Source organism: Pholcus phalangioides, unplaced genomic scaffold (genome assembly GCF_987345545.1).
Source record: "Pholcus phalangioides strain wild (caught in Gottingen) unplaced genomic scaffold, Ppha-v1.0 ptg000015l_1, whole genome shotgun sequence".
NCBI classification, from domain to species: domain Eukaryota; kingdom Metazoa; phylum Arthropoda; class Arachnida; order Araneae; family Pholcidae; genus Pholcus; species Pholcus phalangioides.
In genome coordinates, this window is record NW_028301608.1 from 49,532,831 (window position 1) to 49,554,232 (window position 21,402).

A 21,402-nucleotide genomic window follows, 5' to 3' on the forward strand; every position below is an offset into this window, starting at 1 on the left:
ATGATCCATCCTTCTTCTCTCTGTCCTCCCCCTCCCCCCATACAACCGTAGATGCATATAGGATGTTTGATAAAGTATGTTACACAAAGTGTCTGGAAGGTCGATTGAATACATCTAAATAATAACTTTTCGTCATTAGATGTTTGGTCAAATAGTACAGTAGTAGGTAAGGTGGTATAGGGAGAACTTCTGGAGAGTGTATGGCTGTATGGCAGCACTTCAGCCAAAATATGTACGCACCACATTTTAACAGCTTTCCACATTTGTGGCTGCATATGCCAGCAACTATTTGGAGATACATGCGGTTCCGGATGATGGAGAAGGCTCATTTTCGTCGGAATCACTCGAACCCAGGGCGGAAACTTGATTATATCAAAGAGCCAGACACGTGTCAGACGGGATCCGTATTGAATAATGTTCTGTGCATACGTGGGCGGTATTCTTGGAATCGAAAACACAAACTGAAAAAAAGTCAATCCTTTGAGTAAACAATTATAGCACCATTCAAATTCACCACAATTTTTACAATTTAAATTCGAAATTACAAGTTTACAAATCATAAATCCAATCACGTTCCAGGCTGTGGACCTGATACGAAGCTTTCAAGGGCCAGCAGGTTTCGACTCCCTCAATTAAATACCACATTTGCGCTACAATGGATTGGATCCTCGACAGGTATATCACAGAGATCCCTCTTACCACGATGTCTCGATCAGTCTTGTTTTGACTGCTTTTCGAGAGGTCATCTTAAGGGAATTGTGTACACCAGGGGTCTTAAACCTTTCAGACATTGCGGTGCAAATTAAAATTGTCCACGGAGCCCACGGGCTACCAACTCATGAAGAGGTATTTATAATTTTAAGACAGGCTGCCTTTTACGAGGGCTTACTCATGTAATTTATAAGGTCATCTTAATTGAAGGGGCCTCAAGTTAAATAACGACAAGAATAATTGAAGACCTTTATTTTTTTTCCCGAATTTTATTTGTTTTATTAATCATCGATTTCGATTAGTTTTGAAATTTTTTTTCACTAATTGTGGAAAAGTTTCCGATTAATTACTGATTAATTTTAACCTGGAATAACTTTAAATGATTCTGTAACCATTTATTTTGATAATTCTGAAATTATTTCTTTCTCAATGTATCTTGAAATTATTTTTTTTTATAATTTTGAAATTATTCATTCTTTTATTAATTGTGAAATCATTTCTATCACAAATTACGAAATTATTTTCCCCATTGATTTATAATTTATTTTTTGCCACTTAATTATGAAATTATATCTATAAAAAATTCTGAATTCCCATCAAGTCTGGAATATTATTCCTTCTTTTCATCAATTCAAAAATTTTTCTTTCATTAAATTTAGAATTATATCTTTTATTACTTCTAGAATAATTTCTTTTATTACTTCTAGAATAATTTCTTTTATTACTTCTAGAATAATTTCTTTTATTACTTCTAGAATAATTTCTTTTATTACTTCTAGAATAATTTCTTTTATTACTTCTAGAAATATTTTGCTCATTAAATCCATAATTATTTCTGTCATTAATTCTATAGAATTCATCCTATGTTTTCAACGATTTTCTGAAACATCGGCGGGCCACGACAAAAACTCAGAGGGCCAAATATGGCCCTTGGGACACGCGTGGAAATCCCCTGGTGTACACGATAAAAAAGAGTCTGTGCAGTTAAAATGCTAGTCCGTTTTCCGCACTCTTCACAATTCACAAAATACAATTAACGAAATCATAAATTTGACATTATATTTGTTTTGCACAAAATTAACTAGGTTGTTTTGCTTTCCAAAAAAAATTGGGATCATTTTCCCAAAGACAGAACCTTGTGAAAATGTCTGGACAGACCCCTGGTTTTGTTCTTTTGGCTCTACAGATATGTTTCGACTAATTTAAATTTCTTCTCACATTATTATATATATATATATATATATATATATGCGGGGTGTTTTTTTCAATTTTTTTCCTAACTTCTGTTGCATTTATAAGTCATTTTACATTAATTCCATGTCAAGAAGCAAAATTCTAGAAAATACACTCGCGTCTCTATGCTGATATGAGGCTTTAGAAACATCTATATACGCTACATATACAGCAAATAAAATGAAGTCGCAGTTTACAGAAATAAAAAAGATGATAAAACGAAATCAATTCTGCGTTTATGTTCTTTAAATAAGAAAATAAAACTAAAATATATTCTTCCAGAAAAAGAGGAGAAAAACGTTACTGTGAGCAGTCTAGAGATGGATAGATATCACACAAGTTTCAACTCGGCTGATTTGCTCAGCATGTTGATGGCAGAAAAAAAAAAAAATTTTTTTCCTGTATTTTTATAAGAAATTCGGAAGAATGTGCTCAGAATGAAGAAAGTGAAATTTCTCTTTCATGAATACAAATAAGTCCAACGATATGCGACTGAAGTAATTCTCTTCTTTTTATTTTTTTCCAACATGTCTCCAGAATAAAAATATTTGCTGTCAACTGGGCGGTAGAGCTTCAGGAGTGAACGATGCACTGGAAAAGAAATAAATAAATTTACTGGAGTTGCATAGTTTAGAAAATAAAAGAAAGAACGTATTTTTCATATGAAGTTATTATATGGAATTTTGAGATATTGTTTTTCTCCTATTTCTTGTGCTCTTTTTTTTAACCGTCGCATTGCCGTGTTTTCCCCAGTTTTTAAGTCGGAACTATACCATGTTTATAGACACAACAATTTCCATTCGGGTCAGGAAGATCATGGTTACGTGCTCCAGAAATATATTGAATGATTGTACTGAAAATTTTACCTTACGATGCTGTTATTCACGTGACTGATGCAACCATCCGAGAGAATCGTAAAACTGTAATTTGAAGAAGACTGAGTATGAAATTGGATTTTGTTGTGGTATCACTTCAGACGATTTTGTGTGGTTTGTTTGCGGCGAATAAAACATTTCATGTTTTATCCGAGGAAACAAAAATGCATGTTATTGAGGTGGTTGGACATGAGTTTGGAAATAGTCAATGTATGCAAAGCGGATATGACGTGACACGAACTATTTCAGAACATTGTACGGAGCAGTGTTTCTCAAACTTTTTTACCCCCTTTGAACCATATTTTCTTCTTACGCCCCGCCCCCCCTCGTTTCATTCTGGTGTCTTCTACTCTTTTCCCGGTGCGTGCAGGGCCGTCTTAAGAGCATCATGGGGCCCCCGGGCCAAGTGGTTTTTCTCAGGCCCTACCTGGTAAATTATAGAAAATTTCAACCGAATCTCATTTTTGTGAGGCTCTTTTCTTCTCTTGAGGCCCCCGGGCCCATGCGTTAAGATGGCACTGGGTGCGTGACCCTTTGTACTTATTAAACTGAATTTAGTCAAAACTAGCAAAGATTACATATAGATACTAACAGATTACATATTTACGTAGTTACTCTCGAAAGCCACTGTACCAGATCTCTTCATATAGGTTCCTTATGAATATGAGGTCCTTCGACCATGCATTAAGGTGCCCCTGGTTCTATAGGCTGGATTCTAAAAGAAGCCATACTTTTTCCCACCATGTTTGACTTAAAAGATTTATTTTTCCCACATCTAATTACCTCTACATCTATCTGTGGCCCCCTTAAGCATGTTTGTCGTCCCCTTTCACTTGATGTTCACCCATGGTTCTCTTAGACCACACTTGCTCACCTCATGGCTCGTGGGACAAATGTGGCCCTCGGAGTCATCTGATATGGCCCACGACATTAAGCCTAATTTTACAAAAATGAACTATGTGGCACATTTTTTTTTACAGATCACTTAAGCAGCGACACGCTGCACAGTTCCAGAGCCCTAAACGAACCCGAGACACATTTACAGACCACTTAGGTCCCCCCGAGGTGCAGTTCCACCTCACTTATGTGGCCCACGGCACATCTACAAAACACTTGAGTGACCCGCGGCACAATTCCAGATCACTAAGGTGGCCGTGATGAAGTTCCAAATCACTCAAGTTACCGGTGACAGTTTCAAATCAATTAACTGGTCCGCGACACGTTTCCAAACCAATGAAATAGCCCGCACTCTCCTAAAGATTGACTATGCCAGGACCACGAGGATGGCCATACGGCTCCAGGTTGCAAACCACTTATTTGTAGATTAAAATTTTAAACTGTTTTGGATAATTGTGCAGTTTTGTTATACTAATATCGTAATTATATCTAATATGATCTTTAATTGTGTTTGACGTTTCTGTTACTTGCAGTTCCCCCTGGTGAACCTCGAATAACGCCACCGAATCCGATAGCGAGAGAAGGTGAACCAGCAGCTTTGACTTGTTCCAGCGAAGGTGGTTCTCCAGACCCACAAATCAGATGGTACAGGGATGGCGTATTACTTCAAGCTCAGTTGCAGAAAGGTGGATCCAGGGAGAGACCGACTTCGAGCGTACTGACAGTGACGCCCAGGTTGGAAGATGATGACACCATGTACAGATGTGTGGTATGGAACAGAGCAATGAAAGAAGATCAAAAGTTGGAAGCCAGTGTTAATCTTCGAGTACACTGTAAGTGTTGATCCTCAAAGTGTATAACCGATACCTCTATATTTATACTGATTCTATTGCAATTTTTTGACACTCAATTTTATACAAATACAAGGCCATAACAGGCAAAATGCCTAACAAGGTGACTGAAAAAAATATTCCCATAACAAATATGGATGTCATATGTTTCTAAAATGCAGCAACCCCCCCCCCCACCCAATTAAAAGTGCAATTATAAAAACTAAACAATATTGTTCTTTAAGTGGTTTTCAAAATCATCCTGATCCACATTATAACTGCCACAGTGGAAATCACTAAACATTCTACAAAAATTGCCAACCAGTTCCACAAAATGACATTTTTTTCCAACTGCGTGTCCTGATAAATGCTCCCTCCTACCCATGATTCCAAAAATAATAACCATAATAAAAGTGAAGGTATAGTACCGTTGTATGTTATTTATGCTGCACACTTAATTATATACTACCTCGAAGAAAAAAGGAAAACAGTTATCAGACTTTAAACAAAAACTGACTCCTCCCACTGGCAGTTGATTGACAGGACGGGGGGAAGGAAAACATATTATCAGGCAAAGCTCTCTGTACTGAGCTAGTTGGGCTTGTGGTTGCCGAAATGAGAAGGTTTTACGAAGACGAGATATTTTTTTGGGGGATTGCCACCGTAATGGTAAAAACCAGAGCAGTCTTAAAATCATCATAAGCCCCCCCCCCCGTGCCAAATGATTTTTCTGAAGTCTACTTCTTACGTAGAAATACCTGCGTTCTCTCTCCAATTTACATAAATTATTCTCGGAAATTTATATAGATCTGATTATATATATTATGCACTCCGCACTTCAGGCTCCCGGGCCTTACCAGGGTGAGACAATGCGATAAAGCGGTACTGCTAAAAATGTTTTGATGTCACTGATATTCACTGCAATAATATTACAGGTTTTTTTTATTTCTTTTTATTATTATCACTCATACAGATACTATTTTTCTGTATTTTTTTGCATTCGCTGCATTTCCTTCACTCCTTCATTTTCCTTGTGGCATTTTACACACATAGGCTATATTCTTGCTTTACTTCTGTTCCAAACCGTTTCTATTCATCAAAATTTCCGAGTTTTTCTCGTGTTACATACACGTCAAATATCTCATAAAATGGTAATATATTTCTGTAACTCATATTTTTTATTTTTTTTCCCCCATACCAGTCTCTCCGAGAATAACAGTGGGTCCATCAAACCCGCTCAATGTCCTGGAAGATTCAGACGCCCATTTCAGCTGCAGTGTCATCGCCAGCCCTCCTGTCCGCACCATAAGGTGGATGAAAAATGGCCATTTGCTGTCGAACACCCCAAATCACAGCATTCCCTCCGTCAGGAAAGACGACAGTGGCACTTACAGTTGCGTCGCAGACAACGGCGTAGGTGATCCTGTTCAAGCGAATCTCGAACTTGCTGTCTTATGTAAGTGACAATTTTGTTTGTACATCATACTCAAAACTATGAAAAAAGATATGTGATAGATTCTTTTCGAAAAGCAACGGGTTTTCGTTTAAAGAAAAATTCTGAAAAATTTATTACATATATAAAATCAAAACATTCTCCTGTATATTTTTCTGAATTCGTACTGGATAGAACACATATCAAAAAAATATTAGTAAAATTGAAAATCAAGTTTTATATTTGATAGTTTTTGTCTTTTAGACTGCGTATACTATCAGTGAATACAGTGATACCTTGGCTAACAAAGAGATAATTCGTTCCGAAATCATATTTTTTAACCGAAACGTGATTTTCTGTAATTCTTTCAATAGACCTTGACATGGATTCCTTTCTATGGAAAATCGTTTAACTCTTTCCAGGAACTGCCTAAAATTTCAGTTGCTCTCACAATATACATATAGAAGTACTATTAAAAAAAGATAAAACTGCCTGCATTCTGAGACAAACAGCTCATAATTGTACGAAGGAGACTATAAGCTTTTTCGGAGGATGATCACACTCTTCGCTATCCATTCAAAGACTTTCGATAGCTGGCTGATAGAGACTAAGATGAATAATATAAGAAAGAGAGAAAAATTCAACTGCCCTTGCAGGGAATCGAACCCACGTCCTTTCACTTGTCGGGGGAGCGCACTAGACTACAAAGGCAACGAATTTTTCAGACTTTCCTTAGAGCTCGTGTGCACTGAACGGGACGGTATATGGACGGTCGGACTTAACTTAGGCCAAAGCTCACAATTGCTGACATTCGCCACCTGATGGATTTTCTTTTTTTCCTGAATTCATCTTCGCCTCAGCCAGTTGTTGAAAACCTTCGTATGGGCTTTTTATTTTGCACTATGTAGTAAATCGAGTTTGTGAGCCACAGTAAAGAAAAGTTTATGAATTTGTGTACTCTCAATGTGATATGGTCATTTCATTTCTCTCTCACATACATGCAGATGGAAAAGATAAAAGTTCTTAGAATCTCCATATTGTTCAGTTTGGTATTGAAAGTCTTTACCGTATCCACTGAAACCATTTATGTTCTAGGCTTTTTTATCATATGCATTTTCTTAGCTTAATTATAATTCATGTTAATTGAAATGGCTATAAATGTTTATGAAAAAAAATAGAGGTGTGTTTCTCTGGAAAGCTCTTCCCAGATAGAAATAAACTAACTTTGCCAAAGTGACAGTAACTCATTGGATTAATTTTTATCGACATGAAAATTCGGCTCGGAGCGTGGTTGTGCTAGGTTAGCATGTGCATCCACCTAGACTAAAATGTTTGTTAGCGGAATCCGTGTTTGTTAGCAGAGAAAGAAAACGCCAAAATAAATCTTTTGTAGCCGAAAAATTCGTTAGCCAAGGCATTCGTTAACCGAGGTATCATCGTATATGGTTTGAGTTCTGTTCTTTACATGTTTCTAACCATCGCTATTATAATTAATTTACTTATTTTCATTCACTGTTGTACTAATTTTTAACTTATGTCTATTATAGATGGTCCGGAAGTCAAGCTGATTCCGGATAAAGAGATCTCCGCCGGTGATTCATTGGTTGTAAAATGCAACGTCGATTCTAAACCATCTCCACATATGATTCAATGGCTTAAAGAAGCTGATCCTTACTTCAGACAAACAGGAGACACCTTGAGGATAGAAAAAGTCTCCGTCGACGACGGAGGCAGATACATCTGCCAGGCCATCACTGCTTTCAGACCTTCTGGATCGAATGTGCAGACTGAATCCATTGGGAATTCATCCATCAGTATTCGTGTCAGACGTAAGTCTCATGCAATCAATCATATTATATAGATAAATAAGATTCTTACATGAACATGGTTAGTGGAGAATCTGACCTCGAATTTCAGGAATGGGTTGACAAAAATTATTTTCTCAACATTATGTGTTATTTTAGGATATCATTTTACAAGGTATACGAAAAACTGGCTGTATATGCAAAGATGCTAATACTTGCAGGAAAAATATTCGTATCTGCCTCCACGGGAACTCGAACTCCGGTCTCTCGAAAACCGGAAGAGTGCTCTATCACGAAGCTATGAAGACAGGGGGACAAGGAAGAGCACTCGTCCGGCATACTAGAGACCGGGGTTTGAGTCCGCATGGAAGCAGAGCTTAATTTTTCTTTCTGAGAAAATCATCATTTCTAAATGAGGAGGTTATTTTTAAAAAGGGACGTTCTCACTTTTGCTAAATTTACAGAAGAAGTATTCGTATATCGTTACAGAAGAAACAAGCGTATTTTTCCGTAATATGTTTGCTTTACAAAAGTGAAAAATAACATTTAGCATGTAGGAATGGTAGGATATTTAAATACTATGTTTCTTGATCAACATCAAGGGTGTGTCCAGCCAAAGCTTGGATTCATTTTCCGGACCCTTCAAAATATTCCTTATCTGAAAAAGCTCATCACAAAATGCAAATTAATAAAACCATAAATTTGGCATTTCATTTCTTTTGACATAAATAAACTAGATTATTTCGCTTCCCACAAAATTATTCATTTTTTTTTTACAAAATTAATGATCCTTTTTACAAAAATAAGGGATTTTTTTTTTTACAAAAACAGGACCCTATAAAAAAAGAACCCCTGAACATTCAAGGGAGTTATCTACATTTCAGTTTTGGAAATATTCCGTTCTGAAAGAAAATTAGTGGAAATGTTACTCTTTGATTAAAATTAAAGCTGGCCAAGTCTAAAAAATTGGAAATTTCTACGTCACCTGTTGATTCCAGAAGGTTTTATCTAGCCCAGGAAGATACCCTTACTGCCTCCTCGTCGTTAACGTAAGAAACACGATCGTTCTACAAGGGAACATCTCAAACGGACACTCCCGTTAGCAGACGCTTCCACCGAAGGAAGCTACTTTGAATTACATCGACGGGACTCTACGTAACTTACTACACATTAACGGACACTCTTCGTTCGTGGACAACATTCACTCATTTCATGCGTGCTTGTTATCGACAGATGAAAAATACCGAAGTGTATGAAAAAGATGAATATGTTCCCTTTTGATAGAAAAGACTAACTTTATAAATTGTGATTTCTACCAAAAACATATTCCCGTTTGAATAATAATCTGACAGAGCTTATCCCAAAGACTGGAAAACTGTTAAAAAAGTGCATTTTGGAAAAAAAAATAAAAAAAGGTGAAAATGTTCCCTTTTGAAAATAAGCTCCTCAAATATATCCATGTTTTCCGTATATCCAGTATTAACAAGTAGAGAAGGGACGTCTTTCTCTACATCTACGGACACCATTCTACTTGACGTTCATCTCGTTTCAATTTTCCCCATTGTTCGGTATTATTTAACGTGCATTTGAGAAATGCTCCATAACAAGCATGCATTTTTTTTTTAATCTGTAAAATTATGTAAATTTTCATTTATATCATCGCAAGTAATTTCGGAATTATTATTTTTACAGATAAGCCTGGCCAAGCGGAAATTTTACCAGTCCAGCCAATCGCTATTGCTGGACGCCCGTTTACCCTAGCATGCACGGCTAGTCCCCTAGGTTGGCCAACTCCAAGCTACCGCTGGTGGAAAGAAGGCCACCAGAAAGTTGAGCTCAGCCATCGAGCGAATTATACGATGTTGTCCATGCACATGAGCCAAGAAGGAAGATATTTTTGCCAACCTTATAACGCTCTGGGTCAGGGTGGATCGGCATCTGTTTACCTCACTGTACATGGTAAGTAACTGTTCTATTTTATAACTCTAATGATTAACCTATCTTCAGTAAGGGGTCATTCAAGTATTACGTCAGCATCGGGGGGGGGGTTCGGATTTGATGACAAGGGGGGAGGGGGTATGAAGGTTGCTTATGTCATCAACCACCCCCTTTTGAAAATATGAAATATTCTAAGCTGCTGACGGGGGGGGGGGGTCAGTGTTTTGCTGACTTTTGCTGACAAGGGGTGGGGGGGTGGGGTGAAAAAATGGCTGAAAATCTGCATACGTAATACTTGAATGGCCCCTAGGAAAACAAAAAATTATTGATGAAAATAAAATGATCCTCTACTTACTTAGATAGTTTCATTGCTATGCGAATTCAAATCGAATTTAATCGAAATTTTTGCATTGCAGAACCAGCGACCATTACCATACCATTGCGTCCGCAAGTTATCAAAAAGGACAAGGAAAAGGAATTCGACATAACGTGTCGCGCGAAAGGTAAACCCAGACCCCGTGTCAGATGGTTGCAGAACGGACAAGAGATATCCGAGGACAGTGGACTATTCAAAGCTTCAACCAGTGAGATACTGGAAGATAATAACGCTTTTACTGTGCAGAGTACTCTTTCGTTTGCTGGACCAGGCAGAAGGGACAACAGTTTGACTCCGGGTGATCGAGGACGGTACACGTGCGAGTTTGAGAATGGAGTCGGTGAAAGTGCTCGGTCAGAGATGGTGCTGCGTATCGAACGTGAGTATTCTTTCACAAATATTTTCTAAATTTTGATTCGAATTCCCCTTTAGCAGGGGTGCACATCCTCCTGCCCACTAAGGGATTCTATCCGGCCCGCGAAAGTTGTTCCGGTAAAAAAAGCATCAATACATACAACATGACAAATACCTAGGCTAATCAGAGGCAGATTTAACGTAGGGCCTGGAGCGTCACAGGCCCCGACTTCTGAAAGGCTCCTAAAACCCCCAAGTTTACACAATATTTCCAATTTAAGGGGCCTAATGTTTTCCCCTGAGCCTGGGGCTCTCAATGACCTCAATCCGCCTCCGAGGCTAACCATATTTCTTTCATGAAACGTACGGAACATCGCCAAAAAAAATGCCGAGGCAAGTAAAAGTGCCCATTACAGCAGAAAAAAATGGCAAGTAAAGTTGTCATTTCCAGCTGAAAATAAATTTCCCAAGGGAAGTCAAGTTGCCAGTTATATACAAAAAGGTCAAAGGCGAGAAAAATTGCTAGTAAGAGTCGAAAAATTGTCAAAGGCAAGTAAAGTTACTAGTAAGAACCGAAAAAACTATGAAAAGCAAATTAAGTTGCCAATTACAGCCAAAAAATTTGGCAAGTAATGTGGTCATTTTCAATCGAACAAACTGTTTATAGTAAGCAAAGTTGCCCGTAACAGCCGAAAAAAATTGTCAAAGGCAAGTAAAGTTGCTAATAACAACCAGAAATGCTGTCGAAGGCAAGAATATTTGTCAACTTAAAAAAAAATTAAAGGTAATCGAAGTTGCTAGTTATCGCTGAAATTTATGAAAAATTACCAGTCGCGGAAAATGATAGGACTGCAAGTCAAAAGATTTAATTCACCAAAAAAAAAAAAAAGCGTCTGGCAGATATATAAGATTAATATATTTATATGACCATATATATATAATTAATTATAATAGAACCAAAATTACCATAATATAACTTATAATTCATGAAAGTAATTTTAATTTTTAATTTCAAAAATTCACTAGCCTTGCTGAACATAGAAGGAAAAATGGGACATTTGTGTGTGATACGGGTCATATAGGTAATATTAAAAAAAATTTTGGCCAATGAGCGGCAAAATTACCACATATCTAGCCCGCGGACTGAAAAGGTTGTGCTCTCCCTACCATTTACAATTTATTTTAGTATACTTCTCGACGAATTACAATTAAGTAATTGTTTGATGCAGAGTAACATTCACTTCTGAATATTCAAACATTAAAGCATTGTAATGGTGATGAAGTTTCAAATTCGATTCACTTAAAGCTGTTCGATTTCTACAACAGATTCCCCAGTTGTTCGCCATACATACAACCGAGTCGCATTCGATGTCGGCGAAACGGCAGTTCTGCAATGCAAGATGCAAGCATATCCCAGTCCGACATTCGAATGGTTCACCAAAGGCAGGATATTAGACGAATATGGAAATTACGGAACCAACATCACTGACTTAGGGGAAGATATCTACGCCGGAGTGCTGTCGATCCGAGATGTTAAGGAAGAGGATTACGGAGAGTATACGTGCAAAGCATCGAATCAAGTTGGAGATGATAAGAAGACCATCATCCGATTAGTAAAGAAAGGTAAGGGAGAGTGATTTCACATTAAGAAAACAATTCGATAATTTAATGTTGATTCAACTGTAAATATATATTTTCCGTACGTACTTTGAGTAGCTAATGCACTAATTCGGCAATACTTTTCCGACTCTAGGTCCTCCAGAAAAGCCAACAAGTTTAGAACTCATTGAAGTGAGTTCGGACAAGATAACGCTCAGGTGGCAAGAAGGGTTCAACGGGGGATTTGCAAACACCGAATTCTTAGTCACTCACACAAACTTGCACATGGGACAGCAAATGAACGAATCTTGTCGCTCACAGAACTTATGCCAGATTATAGGTAAGATATAAATTTTTGTATTTATGAAATATTTAAATTGTGTGTTAGATTTTCTCTTAAATAACATGTTAAAATTACAAAATATAAATACTTGTAGGCGCAGCTAATGGAGAAGTAATTTATTCAAAAAAAAAAAAATACAAATTACACCGTGGAGGAAACAGCGCGTACAATACAACACACAGCAGGAACGCCATGACCGCTTCTTCCTGGTTTGAAAAACTCTCGAACTTCACTTCACTGGCCACGAGACCCAGTCTAGGGCGTCACTTATATTTGCAGAGACGGTCGGCCTTGACCGTTACGTACTCATGATTAGTGATCACTACCTTTTAACCATAAGAAAAAACTAAATGATTTAATAGTGAATTTAAAAGTGAAATATCAACAAATACCTTTATTTGCTAAAATTGTGAAATGATATGAGAGACAAATTAAGAAAATGAAACATAAAGAAAAATATTTTTTAAATATTTTAATATTTTATAAAATTATATTATTTTAATATTTTATAAAATTATATTATTTTAATATTTTATAAAATTATATTATTTTAATATTTTATAAAATTATATTATTTTAATATTTTATAAAATTATATTATTTTAATATTTTATAAAATTATATTATTTTAATATTTTATAAAACAAAATTTATATAACCAATGCTCTACAGTTAACACCAAAGCTCAATAAAGATATTCTTCAACTGCTTTGGGTAATACAAACCAAATCAAGCAATGGATTATTATATGATGTTAGTAGTTATGATTAATTTTATTTATACAGTAAACATTCATGATTAACACGAACTAAAAGTGAATTTCAGTTTATGTTAACCATAATGATGTGAAAAAGATCTGAAAAAAAAAATGTTTTTACATTTTCAATATTTATTTAAAAAATTTAAATAACTAATTTTGATTTCATATCTTAAAACTTATATAAAGCTCTAATAAGATCAAAGCTCGACTACGGTTCCATTGTATACGGGTCAGCACCTCGGAGTTATCTGAGTGTGCTCGATCCAGTTCATCATCTTGCTCTCCGCATTTGTTCTGGAGCTTTCCGGACTTCCCCTATGGAGAGTCTGTATGTCGAATGCAACGAGCCATCTATTACAACAAGACGCCAACAGCTTTCTTTGAAATATTATATTAAAATGAAATCTTTACCAGGTCATCCACTTCATAATGTCATTTTCATTCCGTCATTTCATAGACTTTTTGCTGCTCGCCCTTCATGTGTTTCATCTTACGGTCTTCGTATGAGGGCACTTGTGGAAGAACTAGAATTAGACATCAGTCGTGTGGCCCCAGTTGCTTGGCAACTGGCACCATGGGAGCAGTCTCTGCCAGATGTCTCTCTTTCATTATCATTATACCCTAGAGCCACCACAGCAGATGTCATATATCGACAGATTTTCTTCAGGCACAGGGGTAGGTACAACAGGTACTTCCCCATATATACCGACGGCTCCAAGAGCCCTGGGCATGTCGGTTGTGCCTACATCTGCTGTGAGGAGACATCTTTCAAACTTCACCACACATTCTCTATTTATTCGGCAGAACTGTACGCAATCCTTCAGGCTCTACGTCATATACGACGCAAACGCCACCGACGATGCATCATCTATAGCGACTCTCTCAGCGCATTGCAAGCACTGTGTTCCTTCACTTTTCACACTCATCCATTCATCCATGCCATTTTTCACGAACTACATTACCTCACTCATCATGGTACTGCAGTAAAATTTTACTGGGTACCAGGTCATGTAGGAATACCGGGCAACGAAAAGGCAGACACTGCAGCTCGAACAACAACCAACATTGATAATAGCCTTTTGGTACCTGCCAGTGACCACTTCTCAATCCTCCGGGAAGTGATGCATCGCCGCTGGCAGGAGCACTGGAACAATCAAGTAAATAATAAACTGCATGCCATCAAGCCCACACTTGGCCATTGGCGTTCGAGTTGCAGAACTAACCGAAAGGAGAAAGTTCTGCTTGCCCGGTTACGCATAGGACACAGTCGCCTCACACAATCATATTTGTTATTACTAGAGAGTCGGCCACAGTGCCCACATTGTCAAAGTCCATTGACCATTGCTCATGCTTTTACTTGTTCACATCATCGTCATCATTTTACGACCGCTTTTGGTCAAAGTCATCTTTCACTTCATGACATTTTAAATGACAATAGCGATGCATCTCGCATTTTTAAATTCATCAAAGCCATTGGTTTTTATAACAAATTATAGTTTTACAATTCATGTCATTGTTTTACGTTTGTTTTCCTTTTTATATGTTTTAGTTTTTTGACACGACAAAAGGACATTTTTCTTATTTTTGTGTCATGTTCTGGCGCAGTTTGGCCAAATTGGTCCTTGCGCCAAAAAATTCAAAATCCATCCATCCATATCTTAAAACTAATGTTCATTACATTTGCATTAGATGTATAAAATGATGAATCACATTTTATTGTGTCTTACATAAATTAGGTTTATCAGCAAACACAGAATATCACTTCAAAGTTCTTGCTCTGAATCCTAGAGGTTACAGCCCATATTCTGAAGAAATCTCTGTAACTACAAAGGGTAAATATTTTTAACCATTTTCTCATGCTTAAAATATTGAGCGTATGTCTCATTATAACACATATTCTAATAACCATTTTCCAATTAACGTTGCATCACTATACTAATCTGCAAAGTAAAAAAAAAAAACTTTTATACTAATCGATAGAAATCCAAAATAATGAATTATGACAACACTTTCTTTTACACAACTGTCTGTCTGCATGAATAGTTTGTGATTTTTCTTTTAAGACTTGCCACATTTATGTACTAATATGTTAATCATATTTGCCTTCAACTTTCATTCGGAAAACTCATTTCATGACCAGTTGTATTTAAGCAAAAGAACACAGATCTTAAATTCAATTGACTTTTTCCAATGACATTAATAAGATGAAAATATTTTAAAAAAAACAACAAATTGTAAAAAAAGAAAAAAATTTATTTTTCTTTGATAGATTTGCTTTGCATGAACACATTGCATGAATAACTTAATAACATTTTTTCTTTTCATAATTTTTTTTTCTGAAAATAAAACCAACAAACAGATAAATTCTTTTATAATAAAAGTTACTTGGTGTTTACTTATAAAGGAAACAGCTGGTATATTTTTTCTCCTTGAATATTACGTTAAATTATTTTGATTTTGAAAACTTCATGCACCTTTTTGCTATAGAATTATATAGTAACAAGAAACTCAGTAAGAAAAGTCAACTACATGTGTATCACGTGATACTGAATTTATTCCTTGTAAATGCAACAAAATTCATGCAATGGACGGTATCGCAGCACCAGTTATGTTCAATATCACATTAAGAATAGAAAGATATTTTTTTTTCTCTTCTGTGTTATGTTATTTCAATCACCATTCACATTAGAACATAAATAGTTGCACTGATGAATTTATTTCATAAATAAGAAAAAGAGAATAATAATATTCATTGAGTTTCTAAACTACTTTGTTTGTAATTTAAATTTTCGTTTTTTTCTTTTTATTGCAGTGAATCTCAAAGGTAAGCAATACTTTATTTTAGAAAAAATAAAATAAAATAAATTTATGCACACTGCTTCAGTCCTTCTCCTCTTTTTCTGCACACTTTCTGCTTGGATTTTTTTCTCTTCTTTATTTGGTATTATGTATTATTCTTGGGGGCTCTTTCCTTAGATCTGGATCTAATTTAGTTTGGAAATAGAAATTTCTGGCTCAAAATCCCTCAACAATTACCCTCTGCTGTTACCTTGTGGAATCTTGGCTGTTATGCGCATATGAACATTGTATCTATTAATTGCGTCAAAATAATTCTTTTTTTTTCATATCAGCTGTTTCCTTGTTCTTGCTTGCTATTATTAGATGTAGGAATACATAAATGTATGATTTCTGTATGCTGAAATTTTTGTTTCTATGTTTATGATGTGTGGAACACTTATTTAATATTCAATGACAATTTGATTCTGAATTTAAATCTCATATTAAATGCTAAGACTCTATAGTTATACAATGAGTATCAGAGATTGCAATCTGTACCAATAACTTTTTAAAATGCATACAACATTTATAAAATATATAAAAATGTGAAGGTGCTGTTTTAGGGGAATATATGATTTACAAATTGTTATTGAAATATTTAAGCAGCAAGGTGAAATAAACCAACCATTAAAAGCTGCAAACTTTAGTATAACATATGACAGAGATAGAGAGAGGAAAATTATCTTTTATAGTTTTTGAATCACAATTAAGATCTGGGAATATAATTATTTGGAACCATAATATTTTTTTTATTCTCCAAGAGTATATGTAGTTTTTAAAGTCATCTCATCATCTGAATCCGCCATTAAGTAATATTTTCAAACCAGTCAGTAAAATTTCCGAATTTTGATTGAAATTATATAATAATTATGATATATGTAATCAAAATTATTGATAAGTTGAAATAATCAAGGAACACATACATTATCACAGAATATTGTCATTTATAATAATATTCAAACACACATGCACACACAGTTAATTGCTTAACAAAAAAAAGAAATCATTATTACTTCACCACACACACACACGCACACATTATTATTATTCATTACTTCACTACCATTTCATAGTTTATCTAAAAAATTTTAATTTGTAGTTCATCAACTGAACTGTTTTTTTTTCTTCACATGATAGATATGCCAAGGCCATCTAAAGCTCAGTTTGATAAAGATACTGGATATTTAACCTTCCATGTCGAACTCACTGCCTTAAAACTTCTCGCAAAGGTACAGTCAAAATTTCATTTTTCTATGATTTATTGTAATGATGGATGTGTGGATGGTAAAGAATGTATGTTTGATGTGAATTTCCTCATCATTACGTGAATTCAAGGATTTGCAACTGTTTTTGCGGTTAAGAATTAATATTTAAACCTTCAGAAACCTTGTTATCTATAATTTTGCAGCATGTGGAAACATGTTATTTATGTCTCTTTGCTTCATGTGTAATTTTTTTATGTTTCTCATTAATTTTTTTTTTCAAAATAAAAACTTGTATATGTGTGTGCTACATAGACCTAGAATAAACCTTAATATTTGTGAAGTGTGATGATGGTGATTAAATTTAGACTTGAATTTTAGATTATAATCTGAATTCCAATAGCTGAAATTAAAAACAAAAAACAAAAAACGATTCTGCCTTCTTACTGACAACCATATTTTTATGGGCAATGTATTTTATTATTTTATTTTTGTTGCTATATTTAGGATATGATGACCATGTTTTTATAGACTTTTTTCCAATATTATTTATTTTTTATTGATTTTCCTTTATTTTTCTACCCCATCATTTTTTTCCCGACCACCTTATTGTGTCTTCTGTGAATGATTATACTTTTTTTTTAATTACCCACGTCAATGCTGAGGATGTGTTCCGAAACTCTTGGAATATTTCTACCACTGCATACCAATATATATGTAACCAATATATATACATTTATTTATTTATATTTACTTATTTATTTATTTTTTAAATCTTAGATTGAGGCTCGCACACCGAGAATGGAAGCTTGGATCTTGCAGACAATAGTGCAAGTTATAAGGCCAATCGAGAAAGTGCAACTAAGACCACCAACGGAAGGGTTCACATTTGTCAGGGTCAGGCTATGCCTTGAAAGCAATGACTCATGGTGTGGTGATCCAAGACTTGCTAATACAGTTGATGGTGGGTTATGCGACACGAAAACCTTTGAATTCATGCTCTGTAATTTAAATAATAGTAGAAATTCAAACTTTTTATAAACATATTGTTTCTCATGTTTTTGTACAGAGGCTCTTCCAAACAACAAAGAATCGAGGACAGCTCTCCTTACCGAGCATTTGATCGTGATAGTAGCTATAGCTGGTGCAGTTTTCTTGTCGCTTATGATTATGGTTATCTGCTGCTGCTGGAAGAGAAGAACAACCCCAAAAGGTAAACTTCTAATTATGGAATATGAATATTATTTGAAATGATTTATGCTACTATCACTAATTCTCTTAAAATTTGCTGAAATATATTTTCCTAAGTATTCACCATCTCCAATTTCTGTTTTTTCAGAAAAGAAAGATTATGAAATGGAATCAACCAGGTAAGTTGCATTTTATATCAGATAAAAACTATCAATTTACTATTATATTAACTAAAAATTATTGGTCTTTAACAATATTATTGAACACAGCTGACCAGTTGTTGTTTAGATTGAATTTAAGAAAGAGTTTTGTCATCTTCATAATAGGTTTTGTTCCATTTTTCTTACAGCCCTAGACCAAAAGCAGTGACTCCACCATATTACCCTGATGGAGTGGTCAACAAGGGTCTTGATGGTACTGTGGATGACATAAGCAAACCTGGAATCTACACTACAAATACATCAGCAATAAATGGTCACATTCCTACTGCTGGTCATCCCAGTGCTGGTTAGTATACTCTTATTTATTTTCCTCATATCAATGAATGCATCATTCAAAATTTTATAGAAATAGATTAGGCGTTTAAAAAAATGACAGTGATTTATACGAAACATTTCAGAGACATAACTTTGTAAATGCCAATTTTATTTTGTCCAGGGATGATTTTTACTCCTGAGGTTCAGCCAAGTCCTGGAAGTGCCTTGGATCACACAGAACCATGGCTCAAAGCTAGTGAAGATATGACTGGGGAAGGTTCTTATCAACCTTATGATTCAAGGTTACCAAATGGGTACTACATAGATGACTACCCACTTACAGAAGAAATGATGAACATGAAAAACCAAGAACACCTCCGTGAGTGTATGAAACAATTTATATATTAATTACGATAAATCCAGATATAGATTTATAACTATTGCAACATACTTTAGTTTTAAGTTCATAAACATGATTTTTACTTAAAATTTTTTTTATTAAAAACCTACATTTATACATCACACTGAATTTGATTTTATTTGAATTTGTTGTTTTAACATTTGAAAAGAAAAGAGCAGTACAGTCAGGAGGCCTGTCCAGTAAAAACTTTGGTCAAATTTGTGGACCCTTCACGAAATCCTAAATCTGAAAAACAGACCCTTCACAAAACAGAAATTAATGAAGCAATACATTTGAAATTTCATTTCTTTTGCACATAATTAGCTAGATAGTTTCACTCTTTTTGCTTATGAATCACTTTCACAAAGACAGGACCCTCTCTAAAAAGAGTCTGGACAGATTACTGACAGCGCTCCTCAAATGATGGTAAAAAAACCGTGTGTGTTCCAGTTATATGTAATGTTTTCCTTAATTACAAAAAAATATTTTAATATGGTAATATGAGCCTTCAGTAAAGATAAAAATATTTTCATCACACAAGTTTCTTATAACTTTCATTATTATTAGGTAGAATCTCCAATATAAGATCATTTCACATGAGATCATTCATATAAGTCAATATATGCGGTCAAAAAGCAATGCTATTTCTTAACCCTTTGAGCGGCACAGCAGAAATTACTGCATCCTTCTTCAAAATGTGATATATTTTTAATTAATGAGAATTTCATCCAATTTTCAGCAGGTTCAAACTAAGGGAAACAGAAAAAAGTGTTGTTATTGAGAAATAAATGAGATATTTTACAAAATATCTAGGCTTGTCAATGCTAGAATAAGAGGCTGTTAAGGAGGTGAAGTATCTCAACAATGTCGCTTAGACGGAGTTATAAAAATACTGCACACCAGTTCTCAGAGGCTGGCCTAATTTTCGCATGGGCATGTGAATCATTTGCATTGAGTCCAATGAGATTTGTATTATCTGAATACTATATTCGATCTAAATCATGACCTCCAATGTTTTTAGACTGTTGGGGCAAGTTTTATGTCATAGAACTTCAGTTTGAATTTTTGTGCTGAAAAATAAACATCATGAAGTATTTTATATTTCAGCTGTGATATGAATTTAAAGTTAAAAAACAAAAACCCCTGCTAATTGTTTGTTTCATTTTTCAGATTCTCCTTACTATGACGTAAATGTGAGTGGTGTTCCAGATAGATACGCCCTTGCAGGAGATGAAGAAAAAACTCAAAATGTCTCATTATCTTTTGATGAAACGTTAGAAAGTGGATATTCGACTCCGAATTCCAGGTCTAGGAGAGTGATACGAGAAATTATTGTCTGATGTGCCACAACTGGTCAGTTGCTATGGACCAAATGTCATATGTGATAAGTTCAGCGTGATCAGCTGAAGACAGAAAATAAATAAAATATATACATAGAGATATATATTATATGTATGTAGTTTCATACACACATATACATATTATCTCTAGAGAGAAACGTGTCTTGTGAGATTTACATAAGACATTCCGATTCCAGATCTCAGCAAGATTTTCATCCTGCAAAATTGAAATATATTGATGAACCCGATACATATGAAGTGCATTTATAGAGAAGAAAGGAAACAATGTGTGCTATGCATTAGATTTTAAGCGAACGTATTACTCTGCACCATTCCATGTGCCAGTTTCCAAAGTCTCACATGTTGGCACACACAAGCATATGCGTTTTCAAGACCAAAAAAAATATATGAACTAATCCAGCTGTGCTGGATCATGATACTGTGTTCTTGTGCGTCTCTTCAGAGTTTTTGTAAATATTTATGATGGACGAAATAATGTACATATTGTTTGACTCTCAAGAAGCACAAAATGGAATTAAAAAAAAACACTATGACTTGTGAAATAATTATATTATTGAACTGAAGATGCATTTCTTCATCGCCTTATGTACCTGGAGCTGTACACTGTTTTAATGGTTTTAATGATTTTTGTTTTGTGTGTTTGTGTGTCAGATTTTTCAAAAAGCAAGTTGGTTCCGTGAAAAGAAATACAAGAAAAGTGTGTTAAAGCTGCATCTAAAAAAAAGACTGCCATGTTTTTTTAAAGCTCTCTAGTGTACTATAAAACATGCATATACATACT

At 35.1% G+C, this 21,402-nt stretch overlaps 1 protein-coding gene across 7 annotated transcripts in view; it reads left to right on the forward strand.

The window, feature by feature from the left end:
• Positions 1-20,996, forward strand: part of LOC149076142 (cell adhesion molecule Dscam1-like) — a 600,278-nt gene extending 579,282 nt beyond the window's left edge. For 2 of the 7 annotated variants that reach the window (XM_089243683.1, XM_089243685.1), the window contains exons 3-18: positions 4,250-4,549; positions 5,748-6,002; positions 7,526-7,807; positions 9,476-9,742; positions 10,138-10,476; positions 11,778-12,074; positions 12,205-12,390; positions 14,890-14,985; positions 15,966-15,977; positions 17,129-17,220; positions 17,974-18,157; positions 18,263-18,406; positions 18,533-18,563; positions 18,734-18,891; positions 19,042-19,245; positions 20,431-20,736. In XM_089243683.1, coding sequence (XP_089099809.1) covers positions 4,250-4,549; positions 5,748-6,002; positions 7,526-7,807; positions 9,476-9,742; positions 10,138-10,476; positions 11,778-12,074; positions 12,205-12,390; positions 14,890-14,985; positions 15,966-15,977; positions 17,129-17,220; positions 17,974-18,157; positions 18,263-18,406; positions 18,533-18,563; positions 18,734-18,891; positions 19,042-19,245; positions 20,431-20,600 — 3,017 coding nt within the window. In that variant the 3' untranslated portion in view covers positions 20,601-20,736. Of the gene's footprint in view, positions 1-4,249; positions 4,550-5,747; positions 6,003-7,525; positions 7,808-9,475; positions 9,743-10,137; positions 10,477-11,777; positions 12,075-12,204; positions 12,391-14,889; positions 14,986-15,965; positions 15,978-17,128; positions 17,221-17,973; positions 18,158-18,262; positions 18,407-18,532; positions 18,564-18,733; positions 18,892-19,041; positions 19,246-20,430 lie in introns of all 7 variants that reach the window. The other 5 variants (XM_089243689.1, XM_089243690.1, XM_089243687.1 and 2 more) reach the window with 3 other exon arrangements.
• Positions 20,997-21,402: the final 406 nt, after the last annotated feature.